Source organism: Durio zibethinus, chromosome 4, assembly GCF_047325235.1.
Source record: "Durio zibethinus cultivar Kanyao isolate XHJ-2024 chromosome 4, ASM4732523v1, whole genome shotgun sequence".
In the NCBI taxonomy this organism is placed as follows: Eukaryota; Viridiplantae; Streptophyta; class Magnoliopsida; order Malvales; family Malvaceae; genus Durio; species Durio zibethinus.
In genome coordinates this window covers 12,957,737-12,976,075 of record NC_143165.1, presented here as the reverse complement: position 1 = coordinate 12,976,075, position 18,339 = coordinate 12,957,737, and the positions used below count along the sequence as shown (strand labels likewise).

At 27.2% G+C, this 18,339-nt stretch overlaps 2 protein-coding genes across 3 annotated transcripts; one reads left to right on the top strand and one right to left on the bottom strand.

Moving 5' to 3' along the window:
• Positions 1-7,928: 7,928 nt before the first annotated feature.
• On the top strand, positions 7,929-16,339 carry LOC111287520 (cyclic nucleotide-gated ion channel 4-like). Of its 2 annotated transcripts, XM_022878137.2 has the most exons (7): positions 7,929-8,646; positions 11,998-12,213; positions 12,996-13,309; positions 13,522-13,630; positions 14,121-14,357; positions 15,064-15,150; positions 15,500-16,339. In XM_022878137.2, the coding sequence occupies exons 1-7, from the start codon at positions 8,050-8,052 to the stop codon at positions 16,013-16,015; spliced, it is 2,076 nt and encodes a 691-aa protein (XP_022733872.2). In that variant the 5' UTR covers positions 7,929-8,049; the 3' UTR covers positions 16,016-16,339. The 2 variants fall into 2 exon arrangements, with proteins under 2 accessions (XP_022733872.2, XP_022733873.2); XM_022878138.2 differs by lacking the exon at positions 15,064-15,150 and having other exon boundaries at positions 15,500-16,148.
• An 809-nt stretch (positions 16,340-17,148) lies between these two features.
• Positions 17,149-18,018, bottom strand: LOC111288500 (uncharacterized). Its single transcript, XM_022879405.2, has 2 exons — positions 17,636-18,018; positions 17,149-17,473 (listed from the first exon to the last, which is right to left on the bottom strand). The coding sequence occupies exons 1-2, from the start codon at positions 17,771-17,773 to the stop codon at positions 17,282-17,284; spliced, it is 330 nt and encodes a 109-aa protein (XP_022735140.2). The 5' UTR covers positions 17,774-18,018; the 3' UTR covers positions 17,149-17,281.
• Between the last annotated feature and the right edge of the window lie 321 nt (positions 18,019-18,339).

Below are 18,339 nucleotides of genomic sequence, written 5' to 3'. Positions count from 1 at the left end.
AAAAAATTCTGCTAATTCTCAGAACCCTTCTAAACATTTTCTTAGCTTTCTATACGCTCATTTTCTCCCAAATCAGTAGCTTTGCTCACTGTTTTTTCTGTGTTGCTTCTGTTCCAGAGGATCCTTTTTATAGGAATTGATCAGGAGTTCCTGATCAATCCCAATTCCTCTTTGGACGGGGATTCAATCTTTGAATCTAATCTGAACTCTTCTGATTAAATTCCCATTCACAGTAGGATTCCTCAACCTTTAATCACAGCCACAAAAAAGAAAAAAAATAATAATCAGATAAACGAAAAAAAATAAAAAAAAATTAACAGATAATTAAAAATAAAATAAGATAAATCCAAAAAATATTACAAGATAAAAAAAATAATAAATAAATAAATTATAATATAATAATAAATATATAACTATATAAATAAAATACATATAAATATTAACAAAAAATAAATAAATAAATAAATATATATATACATATATTAATACATAATAATAATAAATAAATAATAAAATACATAAAATACACAAGAAAAAAAATAAAAATAAAAATAATACAAAATAAAAATCGAATTGGGCTTACCCATTTCGGCCAGGCCTAATTGATCCGGACCTGGATCAAATTGGGTGTCTACAATGTTTATCTCATATAATCAATTTTATTATCAGCAATTATGAAAAAAAAAAATACATACCTCTAATGAATATCTTTATGAAAATTAATATTTTGATCCACGAAAATATTAATCCTTTGACTTATAGATCTTCCTCTAATATTAGTCTCTAAATCATGTTAATTTCTTTTCCTTGTATCTTCCTCATGTAAAATATAAATTTATCATAAATGCCCTTAAATTATTAAAAAAATAAATAAGAGAAGAGAAATAATAGAAAAAAATTTTGATTTGAGGCGTGAAGAACACATTCTTAAACGCATTAATGCCTTTATAATATAACAAAACCTAAAAACTCTCCAAACAGAAGTAATAAAAATGATTATAATAAAAGATTTATTTATAATAAATAAATATATATAAACTTCAATCAGATGATTATAACTTTCTGTATAATCATGATCTTTATAAATAATAATATATTTATATTCAAATAATTATGACTATTTGTCATATGATAATTATTTTTATTCAAACATAATTATTTAAAATATAAATAAAATTAAATACAAAAATTAATTTTATTTATCAATAATTAAATATTTCTATCTAATGTAAGAAGCATCACATTCTAAATTACCAATAAAAATTGCAATATGTTGACATTTTAAAATATATATAATTAATAAATTAATATAATAAATAATGAGTCATGAGAAAATATTTTAATTTTATTTGTGAAATTTAAAACTTTCACCACTAACATATAAAATAATTATCTTATATATATTTCTTCTTTCTGATTTTTGATTTGAAAGAGATAAGAACAAGAATCTTTGCCTCAATCATGGCAGTGTGCAACATGAAGGGATTCACATGGGAGGATGTAAGCCTTGTGCCAATGGTCAGATATAGAGCCAAAATTTGGACAAATAATGATTTTCTTGAACCCCCAAAGTCTTAGCAAAAAGGAGATTGCCTTTGGCCGAAATTAGATTCCCATTTTTGTACAAAATCTACATGAAAAGCAATAATGTTCTTTCTCCTTGGGCCATACAAAAATCTGATTTTCTTAGCTGGAGAGAACCCTTACCTTGAATTATTCTAATTGCTATCAAAAATTATGTGAACATCAAACAAAAAAAAAAATCAAATCTCTTCTTAATTATTACTGAAATTTTATAATACTAACAATTATTCGTAAACAAGAAATATAAAAATTAATTTAAAATTCTAAATAAACCATGTGGTGGGGTTTAATTGTACTTTGATCCTTTAAATCTCAAAAAATTTGTCAAGCTATTTTTCCCATGATTTTTCTTACAATATCTTCATCGCAGTAGAGTTTAATATTAAATTCGGGATGAATTATTCCTTTATGTGTAGGATACTAGAATATAATGAACCATGAACAAAGAAATAAATTAAAACATATTCTTGAACAATGGCCTAATAATTTTCTTTGAGATTATACTTTGAAAATTGTTCTAGAGGAACAGTAATAATCCTATACATTTCGCTGGCTGCCTGCTGTGAATGACCATGAATATAGATCAAGATTTGGAAGTATCATCAAAAAATAATATTGGTATTTCGTACACAAAAATATCTTTATAAACTTAAGAAAATAAAAATATATATGTAGAAAGTAGAGGTATTCATGAGACTGAATCAGGTCAAATTTAAGCTAAATTCATATTTGATATTAATAGTTTATATGTTTGTTAAGTTCTCGTCAACTCTAAATTTTGGATCTCAAAATTTTTTCAAACTCAGTTTAAATTAAAAAAAAAATAATCTCAAATCCATCCATTAAATTTAATTTATATAATAATTTTTTTAAAAAAATGTGATTAAATTAAGTTTAATGAGATTATATTCAATTCACTTATATATAAAAATTAACAATAAAAATTATATACATAAATTAAAAATAAAAAATATATAAAAATAAAAACTAAATTTAATAAAATATATAATTTTTATTTTATATTTTTATATACATGTGAATTAATTTATATATAATTCACATATATATAAAAATAAAAAATTTATATATATTGAATTCGAACTAGGTCGAGTTGAATTTTAATTTTAATTATTTTATTCAATGCTCAGTTTAAAATTTAAATAGATTTAAAAATTGTGTCTAAACTCATTCAACGGGTTTTAATTTTTTGTCCAAATCCTCTCAAAACTTGAATGGACATTTAAATTTGAACAGATAATCCGACTCTTAAACAAGTCTAATAAAAAATTTGAATAATTGAGTATTTAGCTTATTATAAATGCAAATATCTTTACGCTCAAAGCGTCGGATTATCACTCAAACATTGTTTGTTCAATAAAAATGTATATACTTAAGACCGATGTTAGGAGTATACCTTTATAATCACATAAATAGGAAATTAATCCCAAATAAAATTTATGATATTCTTGATTGTATTATAAAAAGTTTTTTTAAAAAAATTTAACCAGTCTTCAGTCAAAAAGTTGAGTTTGAATTGAATATCTTTTCTTCCTAACATTTAGCCAGCTAGGAGTGATCAAAGGATTCAATCAAGAACATCTTTGTGTTTTTTTCTTCTTGTTTTATATAATCAAACATTTTGTTATGATTACAATAGTCCATATTTATTCCAATAATCTCACACTGTTGTTTTCGTCACCTAACAATATATGTGGACAGAAATATACTAAGAATTTATTATTATTAGTGTTGTTTTAATTATATTTTTATAAAAAAAAAATGCAATTTGAATAAAGAAAGAAATTATAAGTGCTGTGATTTGAATCACAAAAAAAGATTTAAATAAAGTTATTTAGGTGAAATTTGTAAAATTCCCTACTTAAAATAATTAAACAAGAACTAAAATAAAAAATTAAAACGATAAATTAAAAAAGACCTATTACATAATTAAGTATGTAAATTTTGAAAAAAATTATATATATTTTTAGATAAATATTGTTAGTAAAAATATTGATAAAATTTTTATCATTAAAAAGTATTGATTAAATTTGAATTATAAATAATATTTTTAATATTTTTATATATATTATTGATCTTCACATTGAACTCTATCAATCTATAAATTTTAATTTTTTATTAAAGTTTTTATTAAATTATTTTTAAGAAAAAACTTCACCAATTTTACTTAATGAATTTCACATAAGTTTTATCTTGAACTCCAAACTTTTTAATATTACATTTTAAAAATAATTACGTGAATCAATTAAATTAAATCTGAATCCATTATTATTGTTGATATTATTGTTTCTTTGCAAATAATGATAGGCCAACAGAAAAAGAGGATGAGAAGTGATGGAGTGGCTAACTTCCCTTTGCCCAATAAACCATTTTGAGAATGGAATGGTTATTATGTTTTATACATATATAATTGATGAAGAAACAAACAAAATATAAGAAGTTGCATGGAAACTGTGTTGCTTAAACTTTTATGTGAACAAGATCGTATCCACTTCCACTCCTATCTCAATGTCTCTTTCTTCACCCTCCTCATTGCCTCTCTTACTTTCATTTTTTTTTCTTTCCTTTTTCCCAAAGTACCCCTTCCATGTAAATCATTTCAATTTTTTGTTTGTTTTCTCTACAAACTTTCCCTTCTTTGATGAATTATTGTTTTTCAAGATTTTTTTTGGATAGGTTATGATTTATTAAGTAAGTTGTGCAATTGGAGATCATAATACTATATCATCTTATATTTCCGACATTATCATTTCAAAATTGGAAATTCAAAAATTTCAAATTACAACATCTAATGAAATTTGTAAGTATTTGTTTTTATTATATATTAAAATTTATATTTATATTTACAAAACCTTTCAAATTAAATACGGATAATATTTTATATATTAAAAATGGATTTTTAAAAATCAAACCCAACAATATTGTGTATGTTGGCCGTGAAATACATTTAATGATCATCTAAGATTTGAGAGGGAAAGACCAAAGAGCAAGGAAACTAGCCAAGGTATCAGAATATTATTTTTTTTTTCAATTTCCAAGAGAAAACAATTAATCATTATTTTCATTAAATTTTGAAAGCTATAGGTAACGTTATGAGGACAACAATCTTGGTGGGGCAAATGATTAGAAAACATTTTCTAGTTTCTGAATTCTGATCCTACCAATTATGGCCTGTCTTGAAATTCGAGAGCAATGATTGACAATATGAAGACAATAAATATTGGTTAAAAATAGATAATTTTTTACTGTATGCATTTTTTTATAAAAATATCACAATGTAGAAATAAAAAAATAAATTATGGATATTAAAATTAAAATTTTATAATTATTAAATGTCACTTTTTAAAAAATAACTGAATGAAATAATAAAATAAAGTTTGGAGTATATCTTCTTTTTCTTTTTACTAAATTTTTTTAATTTCTTTTGGTTGTCTTAAAATTGTGGGTTATTTTTTGTTATTTTTAATGCATGGTGCCTTTACTTTGGTAAGAAATCTTACTTTAAATGTTATAATACACCAAAGGAAACATGGGTGAAAAAAATGAAGGGAGTATTTCCTTGTCTGGATTTTATGTTGTGGACATTGCAAATAATTGAGAAATTTTCTAGACCATTGTTTGATTGAAAGCATTCTTATCAAGTTAGAACAAATAAGAAGAGAAAATTTTATATCACGAAAGAGACAGAAATTGAAGCACAATAATTTCCTAAATTCAATTTTGCATAAAACATTCATCTTTTCCTTGAGATATTTTTTAAATTCATTTTTATTAATCAAAAGGATAAACACACATCAAAAGTGAGATTCATATAATAAAATATATAATAAAAATTTCCAAATTTATCAAATAAAAAGATAATTAAATCGACGTTTGTCCTATTTAATTCATACAATCACTTTTAAAAAGTGAAATCAAGTAAGTTTGTAATTTAAATATCAATATTTGTAATTTCTTTCTCTATCATTGCATTACAATATTTTTTATAAAAAAAATCCTGAATTTTTAAACAATTTATATCTTTAAATTAAGCTTTTTTTTAATATATATATATATATATATATAAAGATGATCTGCAAATGTCTAGCATAATGGAATCACATTTTTTTAAAAGGGGTCCTTTTTTCTTTTTTGCCAATGTCTAATTTGTGCCCCTTTGTTGTACTTGAATTTACCTAAGAAATTTTGCAAGATTGAAAATGGAATATATTATTTATATAAAAACAAAAATATATACACGCAAAAACTAAGTTCTCAATATTCACTTTACACTTTCACTTCTTTATTTCAATTTCTTTTTGTTTTTACTTTGGGAGTTGCACTCTCTTGTCTTCTTGAGCTTTTCCATGCCCTCGTGTGAATGGGTTTAGCAAAATGCCTCCAAAAAGTTGCTAAAAGAATTTAGACAAAATTAAGAAGCTACACATGATAGTGCTCATATATGTACCAACAATCTATAGCATATTATGTGTGTAAAATGTTTTCGAAACATTCTTTATTGGGAAGAATTTTAGATTGTACTTAAGGTTGTTTAGAAGCATAGACAAAAGATTCTCACAACACTAAGCAGAGGTGTTTATGAGTCAAATTAAGTCCAATCAATTTTTTAAAGGCTTGGCATAGCTTATCTGGTAAGGGGCTCGAAATTTTTTTAAAAAGGATATTAAAACGTTAATTTATATTTGATGTACTGTCAGTATATATATTTTATATATTATTAATACATAAATTTTATATATTATCAATTAACAGGATGATGTTATCTTATTAATGAAATAAATAAAATGATGTTATCTCATTAATGAGTTAATTTTTTAAAAAATATTTATTTTTGTATATTTATTTCAAATGTTGATATTTATTTTTTAATGAGATAATATAATCTAATTTACTGACAGAATATAAAATATATACATTGACAATATATTAAATATAAACTCTTAAAATATTAAATTTTTAATTTTTAAAAAAACATGCCAAATTAAAATTAGATTAAAAATATTTTATATTAATAATTTAATATTTGAAAATTTTTTGTTCAAAATCAAGTCTAAACCAAACCAACCATGAATCGAATGAATAATCTGACAATTGGATAAATCTAATGCTAAAGTGTCATTTTAACATTGAATCTTGTTTGCTTCAGAGCTCAATTGTATGATGACATTTTTTATTATGTGATCATATTTCTTATATACCTAAAAAAATAGTGTAAAACTCAAACTCAAAACTAAGAAAAAAATTATGTAGTTTTGAGTTTGAATTTCACACTATCGTTTTGAGTTTTACAGAAAAGATTTTCATATGTAAAAGTGTATACTGAAACAAAGAAGTAAAAGTATAAGTGTAAACCCATCTTTGCCAAAGCATGAACAGATGCTCATGGAAAAGAATTCATTTACACATTGTGATAAGTGACACCTAGGCATTTGATGATGGCAGATCTTTCTTTTTTTTTGTTTTTTTACAGAATCTCAGCAAAAATAAATAAATAAAAAGTTTGACAAGACAGGAGTGCCTCCATCTGCTTTGCTAGCTGTTCTCAGACCTTCAAGCTGTTTAAACTTTACTCTTTTTGGAAATTATTGACAAAGCAAAAACCTAATTAATCATTTGAAGCACATTCCTTTGATTAAATCTCCAAATACCAAACTATTTAAATGAAATGCCTTTCATGGTTTTTTATAATATGATTAGAGAAATTTTAAGCTTTGTTTAAATTTAATTTTTCAAATGATATTAAAAATTTAATTTTATATACCGATTTAATATATTTAAAATTTTATTTTTATAATATTTTATAATAATGAACTCTGATTGACAAAAAACCTTCTTTTTTTTCTGATTGACAAAAAAACTTCTTTTTTTACAAACCAAACTAATTATATGTGAGAAATTATTTCATATTCCATTATATATATTAAGAAAAATCAACTTATATCATTGTAAAATTTTTTAGTTTTATATTTTTAATAATTAATTTTAATAAATTTAAGAAATGAGATTAAATTTTTTGGATTTATTTTTCTCATTTTTTAAATTTATTAAAATTAATTATTAAAAATATATAAAAAAAATAAAAAAATTTATGTAACTTGATTCCTCCCATATATATATATATTAATGGATATATGTTATATCCATCTAATAATTTTTAATAAGAAAAAAATTGTACTTGTAAGATGCAGATATTAGCAAATTTTTTATAAGAAAAAAAATCTTAAGACAAAGAAAATTAAAGACAAAATGCATCATATGTCAAGGGCATTAAAGTACATTCAGAAATTTGTCCGTACATATATTACTGTCTTTCCAATTATCATGTCATTTCTGGGACATGTTTCACTCTATGCCTCTTAACAATTTCCTGCTTATATTCTCTCCCTCAAATATCAATCTCTCAATAAATCAAAAAAAAAAAAAAAAAACTCTTTCTTTCATATTTCAATGGCAAGTGAACATGAATTTTCACTTTCACGTGCAACACACATGCAATATTTTACAGATGATGATGATGAAGAAGAAGAAGAAGAAGAAGGAGAAGATGAATTACTGGAAGATGAAGTTGATGAAGAAGAGAGTTCAGGTGATAGAAGAAGCTTGTATTTCATGTGCGGCGGTTCTCGTCGGAAAAGTTGGTCGTTGGGGCAAGTTTTTGACCCAAGAGCCAAATGGGTTCAAGAATGGAATAGGGTTTTCCTCCTTGTGTGTGCCACAGGCCTTTTTGTTGACCCATTATTCTTCTACGCTCTCTCTATAAGTGACACTTGTATGTGCCTCTTCGTCGACGGGTGGCTCGCCATCACAGTGACGGTGCTCCGGTGCATGACCGACGCCCTGCATGTTTGGAACATGTGGCTGCAACTGGAGATGGCCAAGAAATCATCGTACCAACGCAATGACCACGGTGGTGAAGACCAAGGCGAAGGTGAAGCTGGAGGAGCTAGGCCCCGTGGAGCCATTGCTCGCCGCGTGGCCTTTAAGTACTTGAAAGCCAAGAAGGGATTCCTCTTTGATGTCCTAGTAATCCTACCCCTACCCCAGGTAAATTAATTATTTTTATTAATATAAATCAATCCAATCATTTTCCCATTATTATTATAATTATATTCAAAAAATATATTAACCAAAATATAATGGTATTAAATAATGTTAATTGTGCAAGAAACGCAGATATAACAATTTATGGATTCATATTATATCTGTGGCATATTAAAAATGTATAAAATATAAAAATTATTATATTATAATTTATGTTAATATATCAAATATAAAATAATAAAATATATATTATTTTTATTAAAATTTTAAATTATATTATTTTAAATTTTTATTATTTTAATATCATATCATTATATTATATTTAAAATTATTAATTTTAATTAGTTGTAATTTTAAAAATAATAAATACTATATTAATTATCAGTTATTATTTCATTAATTAATGTGAGAGAGTGGTTAAGATTTTATATGGTTCTTCATTGGAGGTTTATTTTATTTATTTATTTTTGTTAACTAGTGTTAGATGAGGTGACAAGTGCATGCCTTTAATAATTTTTTTGCATGCAAAAGAATACCCCTTGGGCACTGTAACAAACATGTGATGCAACTATGTCGTTTTTCCATTTTTAAGAAAGGATAAAATAGGAAGAATAAAAGGTTCAAAAGATTTTATCTTCTTTCATTGTTATAATTTGTTATTTTTTTATGTTTAAATCATAATTTATTGGCCATGCATTTAAAAGTGGTTTGTTGACTAAGATGTGGCTTTAGGGGTTCATTCAATTATTTCTCTCTTTTATTAGAAATGCAAGGGATTTTCTTAAAGAGAAATTTTTAGATTTTAAATACAAAATTAGTAAATTAACAGAGTATAATAAAAAAATAATAAAACATAAAACATGTGACAGCTTTTTATTCGAATGAAATTAAAAAAAAAATTCATTGTTTGTTTATAAAACAAACTTTTTTTTAAATTTATTAATTCGATCGAAAACAAACACTAATTATTAGAATTTATGCTCATAAAAAATATTTATAATACTAATTACTAGAGGTAAGTTTTCTTTTTTCCTTTTTTTTTTTTAATTTTACCCATGCTTTCTTTACTTTTTTTCCAAAAAAAAAATTAGAATAATTGAACATCTTCCTTTACAAAATCTGAAAAAAATTAGGGAAGATTAATTGTTTTGTAAAAATACATTCAAGCAAAAAATAATAAGATACCATTCCTTTTTTTTTTTTTTTGTTTCTTTGGATACATATTATTAACAAATTTTTATGTATAAAAGGCGAGATAATAATCATTAAACCCTTGAATGTTGAGTTTCCCTATTATATTTATTTTTAATTTAATTTAGAAATAAAAAATTTCAAAATAAAAAATTTCTCAATATTTGAATTTAAAACTTTTCGTCTAAATATCATGTTACACAATTGTTTAGACTTTTTTTTTTCATTATTATTATCATTATTTTTTGTTTTATTATATATTTTTATATTACATCATTATTTTATTTTGTATCACTTCTTTTTCAATCTTTCGGGAAATTTTCAAGAAGAAGAATAGTTTGTCTCCCAAAGTGATAACAGCTACTATTTTCATAATTCAAGTGGAAGTGCTCTCGTGCTTCATGCACGGTTACCAACTGGTTAGAAATAATACTTTAATAAAAACAAAAAAAAAAACTATTTATATATTAATATCTTTACTTCAAAACTTGAACCAAAAGGATGACATCAATCAATTATTCTTTTTCTCTTGGATAAATTAAAAATGAGTTCAACTGTCCTTTGTTTTCAAATACTAGGATATTAAAAAAATAACAAAAAATTGTTTTTAATTTGACTCATATTCCATTGTTTCTTAGTAAATTAAGGTTTTCTCTTAATTTATTTCACTAAAAGGAGGATTTTTACATATACATGATAATTTGTATATTTATATCATATAAAATATTAAAATTTATATATTAGTATCATATTTTATATGAAAATTATATAACATAATTGGTATCAATATAAAAATATAAAATAAAATTTTTTTATTTTATTAAATTTATATATAATTATTATTATAATTTTAAACCGTATCACATTTATATCTTATTTACATATCATATTACTATATCATTTTTTATATTGTTAGATCCACTTTTATAGTATAGGAAGGTACATATTATGGCTGGATCATAATTTTATTAAAAGAGAATTTTTATTTTTAAAAATCTACAATGTATTACTTTTAAAATATATATAATTTTCCTTTGTTTAATTAAATGGTGTCCTTAGCTTTATATCATTAAAATTTACTATAAATTAATGCTAAAAATGACTTTCGATTTAGACAAAATCTGGTCCATTAGTAATTAAAGAGGAATGACAAAAAGAATAAAATGATTGTTTCAATATCGAATTCTCTCAAAAGTTTTGACTAGCAGTGCGTTACTGATAAAGGGATCCAGATCTCATATTTTTCCCTTTCTCACAGCCTCTATTTTCACTCTCACTAGTCCTTTTTAAAAAAATTCCCAATTGCTTTTTCTAAACCCACTTTTGATTTTAAGAGACATTTCAATACTAATTTTGATTATTAAAATCTATGTTACATGCATTTAGGATATCAGATACGGATACATAATATTTTTATAATATGCATATTGAAAACATTTAAAATTTGTCGAACACAAATATCTTAAATTAAAATATAATAAAGGTTAGGATTTGATTTTTCATCGCTTATCATTTTTGTTCTTAATCTTTTTTAAGTCATGATTTTTTTTTATAAAAAAAGTGTAAATAGACAAAAATTGGTTATTAAATCAAATAAATCTATTTAAGGGTCGAATTACTCGTTCTAATCCAACAGCTCATTTACGTTTTGAAAGAGATTGGATAAAAAATTAAAACTCATCTAATGGGTTTTGACACAATTTTTGGGCCAATTTAAATTTTAGGTTGAAACTTAAACAAAAATTTTAAAATGTTAGCTTGACTTGACCTTGTTTAGTATGAATTCACAATATATAGATATTATTTATTTATATATATATATGTGAATTATATAAAAAATTAAAAATAAAAATTATATATATTTTGTTAAATTTAAATTTAAATTTAAAATTTTAAATATATGTGAATTAAATATAATCTTATTAAACTTAATTTAATCATACTTTTTTAATTTTTTATTATATAAATTAAGTTTAATAGGTAGGTTTGAAATTTATTTTTTTTAATTGAGATCGGGTTTGGAAAATTTTAAATTTTTGAAACTTGGCCCAAATTTGACCAGACCTGACTGATGAACACTTCTAAAATCAAAATACATTTTAAATTATATGATATGATTGTATCAAATTCTCATGGTTAACATGAATTTGAAATGTAATGTAGATTGTATTATGGGTGGCAATTCCATCTCTGTTGGAAAAGGGATCGATAACCATAGCAATGACAGTGTTCTTGATTATCTTCCTCTTTCAATACCTTCCGAAGATCTACCACTCGGTTTGCCTCCTACGCTGTATGCAAAACCTTTCCGGTTACATCTTTGGAACCGTTTGGTGGGGGATTGCTCTCAATATGATTGCTTATTTTGTTGCTTCACATGTAAGTTAATTTAATTACCTTTATTTTCAATTTAATGCCAAGTTTCAATTCTTTTAATAGTAATCTCACTTTCTTTTTAAAGTCATGATCCTTTTTACGTTTTGTTTCTTTGTCGTTAGTAACAAAAAGTTTATAAAAAGAAAAAAACAACAATTTTTGAAATGATTTGTGAAAAGAACATCCTTATACTTTTTAGATAAAAAGTGTGAGAGTATTCAATTTTTATGATAAAGTTAAAGTTTGAAGTTTGAACAATTGTTGGTTGATATAAAGTCTTTTAAGTAATTAAAGATTTGTCAATAATTTCATGTGATTTATTGATAAAATATTAAATTTTTTATTTTACGGATCAGATTTTAATAATCTCTAAGTGTCAAAAAATAAAAGATAAAAAAGTAGACACAAAAGGGAATTAAAAAATGTTTCCCAAAGGCGAAAAGTGCTACATGACATTGAGTTTTTAATCCACCATAGTCCTATTTATTAATTCATGATTCATGTTCGCGGTAAAAGGTACAGTATAAATTCAAGTAGTTGTCCTTTTGTGAAATTATTTTTTAATTAGAATACTTTTGGGAATTAATGCCAAAGCAATTTATAATAGCAAAAACATGTACCTTAAACTAAGACTAGCTAGCAACTTGATGAAAGAAAATTTTTTTCTAATTTTGCTTCATGAATTCAGTCCAATATTGTTCAATTTTTTTTCACATTTTTATTGTTATTGATTTTTTTTGTTTTTAATTTCCCTCTATCTCAACCCGATAATCGGTGCATCAAAGGCTGCGGGGGCATGCTGGTACTTGCTAGGGATCCAGAGGACAGCAAAGTGCCTAAAAGAGCAATGCAGAGGAGTAGAGGGTTGTGACCTGAGACTATTGGCTTGCAAAGACCCAATTTACTATGGAACAAGTAGTATGGTCAGGGATAGAGCAAGGGTGGCTTGGCCAGAAAACAAGCAAGCAAGAAGCACATGCATTGATAGTCCTGATAACTATGATTATGGAGCTTATAAATGGACTGTTCAGCTTGTAACAAATGATAGTCGCCTTGAAAAGATACTTTTTCCTATCTTTTGGGGCCTCATGACTCTCAGGTTCAGTGTCTCATCTCTTCAGGCTTGTTTTGGATACGTAATGAAAGCCCTTCCATCGCGTCAGGATCCAGTCATAAAACGTAATTTCTGACAATGAGAGGGCTCCCACCACGTATCGAAATCAAGCAACAGCATAAGTTACTTCGAATTTTCATTTCAGAACCTTACTTTTCTCTTATATTAATTACCAATTTTTTTGTGTTAATTATCAGCACTTTTGGGAACTTGGAAAGCACAACAGAATGGCTAGAAGTTGTTTTCAACATCATTGTTCTTACCAGTGGACTTCTTCTGGTCACAATGTTAATTGGAAACATCAAGGTAAATACACAAGCAATTATTATTTTCCTCGATCTTATTTCACTTTGTAGTTGCATTCGATGAACTTCGGATGCAGACAGGAAAACTTATTAAATCTTTGTAGTCGAAAAATTGAAGAACTTTAAAGAGAAAATGTTACTGGAGATGACAGTGAAGTTGAAGTAGATGTAACACTAAGGCCTTGAGAAACTGTTGGTTTTGACCAAAGCATAAATGATACAACCAAAGGTTTCCAAGGTTAGGTGGAACCTATCAAGGATTCCATGTGTCCCTATGATATTGAATAAATCATTGATAATTTCATGTTCAGACATGCATAGGACAATTTTGTTTACATCAAAAACAAGACAGTTTCTGTCAGTAACCCACACCAATTCTATAGCTAGCTTTTCACTTTTTTTTAGTATAATAAATAAAAGGAAAAAGAAATTAGAAAGATTGTTTTAACATATGAGCTTGTTTGTTTGTTTTGGATGGCTTGTCTGTGCAGGTGTTTTTGCATGCAACTACGTCAAAGAAACAAGCAATGCAGCTGAAGATGAGGAATATAGAGTGGTGGATGAGGAAGAGGCGCCTGCCTTCAGGGTTCCGGCAGAGGGTTCGGAACTACGAGCGACAACGGTGGGCGGCAATGCGCGGCGTCGATGAATGTGAGATGATCAGGAACCTCCCTGAGGGGCTTAGGAGAGATATCAAGTACCATCTTTGCCTGGATTTAGTTAGACAGGTAACACACTAATCATAGATGATCATATAAAAAAAATTTACTAATACAATACAGGTTCAAAAAATTCCATCTTTGATGGGCCAAGAAGGAATCAGATTTTGGGTGAAGATTATCCCTTTTAACTGACAGAAAGGTACATGACAATAGTTGAATCATGAACAAAATAGTATGACGATTTATGCATCTTTTTCAGAGGCAGGACCCCATCTATCACAGTAATCTTTTTTTCTTTTTTCTTTTTTTCATACAAATTAAAGCTTTGTTTTTACATTATTTTTCTTATCATCCTTTATTCCTTCATTTTTTCAGCTCCAAATTCTAAGCATCATCCAGCCTAACTTGTTTTAGAGCTACTCTTTGTAACATTGAAACAACTCTCTTTTAATTCATAAGAGAGTTGGGAATTTTGATTTTAAAAGTTTGAAATACTTAAATATTATTTAGACAGATTCTTATGTATCTTAGATATTCTAATTATGTGAAAACTCATACTCAATTTACGAGATATTTATGAGATATTATTTATTTTAATCCGAAATCTTACGATTTTATCTCACAAAAGATATCTTATAAATATGAGTTTAAATATTTATTTATATATTATAACAGATTTTTAAAATATCTTGATGTAGGATTAAAATGTCACAATATATTTATGAACTTTGTCTACAAAAATTGGCTTATGATAATTTTAAGTTTGTTCCAGGTACCATTATTCCAACACATGGATGATTTGGTCCTAGAGAATATATGTGATCGTGTTAAGTCTCTAATTTTCACCAAAGGAGAAACTGTAAGTACCAAATTTTAATCTTTTTGACTTGAGAATTGGAATATTCACACAAATTCAAGAAAAAACGATCCTTGAAATAAATGAGGAATTTAGCATCAGTAAGACATTAATTATTAGGCTCCTTAGATTTGAAGTGAGTGTCGGATCTGGGTTTATATTCCACTTAGGTAGCGTTATGTTCATTTTTTAAAATTTTTTTCATATATTTGACAGGTCGAACTTTCGTATCCATGTCCGTCAATATGCATCAGACATGGAAAGTAGCAGTAACATATATACTAATTATGTCATTCATGCAGGATTAATTTTGAACAAGAAAAATTGTTCTTACTCATTGGTATTAATGTAGATAACCAGAGAAGGTGACCCGGTACAAAGAATGCTTTTTGTAGTAAGGGGACATCTTCAAAGTAGCCAAGTTCTCCGAGATGGTGTGAAAAGTTGCTGCATGTTAGGCCCTGGAAATTTCAGCGGTGATGAGCTCTTGTCATGGTGTCTTCGAAGACCATTTATCGAAAGGCTCCCACCATCATCTTCAACACTTGTAACTCTTGAAACTACTGAGGCATTTGGCCTGGAAGCTGAAGATGTCAAATATGTTACACAACATTTTAGGTACACGTTTGTCAATGAAAGAGTGAAGAGGAGTGCCAGGTATTATTCTCCCGGGTGGAGGACTTGGGCAGCTGTGGCAATTCAGTTGGCCTGGAGGAGATATAGGCACCGGTTAACGCTTACTTCGCTGTCGTTTATTAGGCCTCGGAGGCCACTGTCCAGGAGTAATTCATTGGGGGAGGACAGGCTGAGGCTTTATACAGCTATGTTGACTTCACCAAAGCCAAATCAAAATGATTTTGAATTTTGAGAAGGTGAAAAATGCTTATGAAATGTAGAATTTACTTGGTGAAAGTGCGGCTGTAGACTCTGAAGGTCCAGTATGTTCGGGTATTTTAGAATAGCGCATGTTCTTATACCATTTCTAACGACCTGATTCAGTATGAGAGTATTGTTTGTTTTGACTCTGCCTCCGGTTTTGTTTTAAAAAATGCTGAATCTACAACTATATCAATAATATTTTCAACCTTTAAATTCGAGTCTTAGTTTAATTGGTTTATGTAACCTTTCAATAGGTTTGAAGTTCAAATCTTAAAATCATTAATCTCTTCAATAAAACTATGATCTCCTTTGTTAAAAAAAAAAAAATCAATCTTTCATGTGAAATTGGAGGCCTTAAAATAGCTTCCATTGTTTTAAAATGAGCTTATTTTTGTTGCAATGGTGTGACCATATGAAAAAGAGCAATAGTCTATAGCAATCCTTAGCAATGAACATAGCCAAAAGACTGAGAGAGGTATATACTGAAAAGAACATAATGGGATTTTGATCTCTAAGACAGCTCACTTTCAAATTCATTTAGATATGAATGTATGTTTTCTTCTATAACAAGTGGTTTTTTCCATCCATTACTAGCACTAAGGGCCCAGTTCCAAAACTGAATAGTGATCCTTCTCTTTCCCTGGCACCTGCAAATCTAAATTTTAGTAGAAAGACTAGGTTAAATTTTCTAATCCTGCAGCTATGCCACTTGCATTTTTTAAAACTTGAACATTCTTCTTGTTTTAATGCCTACTATCCTGATATGTTTCAAGGAAAAAGCACATTCAACAACAAAATTGAAAAAAAAATCCCGATCTCTTATTGCAGCAATCAATTCACCTGGCTGACACTGCCAGGGTTGCTTCACTGACCACATTTTTTTTTTCAAAGAAAGTTACTACCAGGCATTTACTTCAGGGAATGATGAAATAGAGTCTATGGTTTGTAAATTTTTGACCTGGACACATTCTTATCCACATTTAAACACTGCTTTTTGTTTATTGGATAAACGGATATGATTCATTGCTGGAAAACCAAAATTTTCTTCATCTCCAAGGGAAAAAAATAAATTCTGATGCACAATCCTATGCCATTAAAGGCAATGAGATAAAAAATAGAGAATAAAATGGAAAAAAACATACATTGCTGAAGCTGAAATTTTTCCTTCTTTGCTTCTTTTCTTTAATTTTAATGATAATATTTCTGGACTACACTTCAAAAGTTGGTACAAGAAGTAAAGAAATGTAAGTAAATGCTATGCTTTCACTGTCTTTAAAGCAGGAAACTTGTGTGCTTCAGCTTCTAGAACAGCAGAACCCCTGAAAAGCAAAATTGCAAGGCTGCCAATGCAAAAATAAATGAAGCAGCCAGTGTACTGTGTCACAAATGAACCAAAATCAGTTAATACAATGCATTGCCACCCAGGTCCATATGTTCTGTCAAATTCCTGCATCAAATACAAAGCCTTCATGAACAAGCCATGACAAAAGATTGTGAACTACATCAGATGGAATGGAATTGGTTCAGTCTGCAATGAATTACCAGTCATTCTTGCTCAAAATTGTACAATTTCCATAAACTTTGAAATCATGTCTAATTGTTATTTTACCTTCTTTATGAATCGTGCTATCCCAGTAGCCTCCGTGACATCGAAGAAATCAAGGGCTTTTGCAGCTAGATCAAGAGCATCCTGCTGCATGGTTTGAAGCATATCAGTCTCTCCAATGACTGCCTTGCCTTCCAGCATGGCTAATGTGAAAGAGAAGTTCACAAATTTTCTTCTAAAGACACAGTTTAAGCTGATACGGTGAAGCAAAATGAGCCTATTTAAACTGAGTTGTGGATTAACAACAAGTGGTGGTGGATTTTCAGTTTCGAATAAAAGGGCTAGTGCCGATGGGTCAACCACGTAAAAGGATTCTATGCTTGTGGTCACCAACAGATTCTGTGGAATTATGCTGGAGAGCCATTTAATATTTTGCAGAACCTAGTGGACTCTTTTGATTGAATAATTCTTGTAGCTTGCAACTACCATGGAGAACAGCACATGGAATTCAAGGGAAAGGGAGGCTTGATTGAGGCTATTCATGAGCAAAATTAATCATAGTCCTATTTATAGAATACACTCGGATTTCTCCTTGTGGCTAACCCGTAGGATTCAGCCATGAGTGAGGCAGCCAGATATGATATTCATAGTCTTATTTGTCAAGTTCGTAAAATGATGCATTATTTTCATTATTACATATTCATATTTTAATTTCAAAAAACTTGATATTTAATAAAATATAAACTCTAATATGAATAATTTGATTA

Coding starts and splice junctions, on each gene's coding strand:
- LOC111287520 (XM_022878137.2), top strand. CDS start 8,050: ATGGCAAGTGAACATGAATTTTCACTTTCACGTGCAACACACATGCAA. Junction 12,214..12,995: donor CTTATTTTGTTGCTTCACAT/GTAAGTTAATTT, acceptor GGTGCATCAAAG/GCTGCGGGGGCATGCTGGTA. Junction 13,631..14,120: donor TGTTAATTGGAAACATCAAG/GTAAATACACAA, acceptor TTGTCTGTGCAG/GTGTTTTTGCATGCAACTAC.
- LOC111288500 (XM_022879405.2), bottom strand. CDS start 17,773: ATGCTGGAAGGCAAGGCAGTCATTGGAGAGACTGATATGCTTCAAACC. Junction 17,474..17,635: donor TAGCACGATTCATAAAGAAG/GTAAAATAACAA, acceptor TATTTGATGCAG/GAATTTGACAGAACATATGG.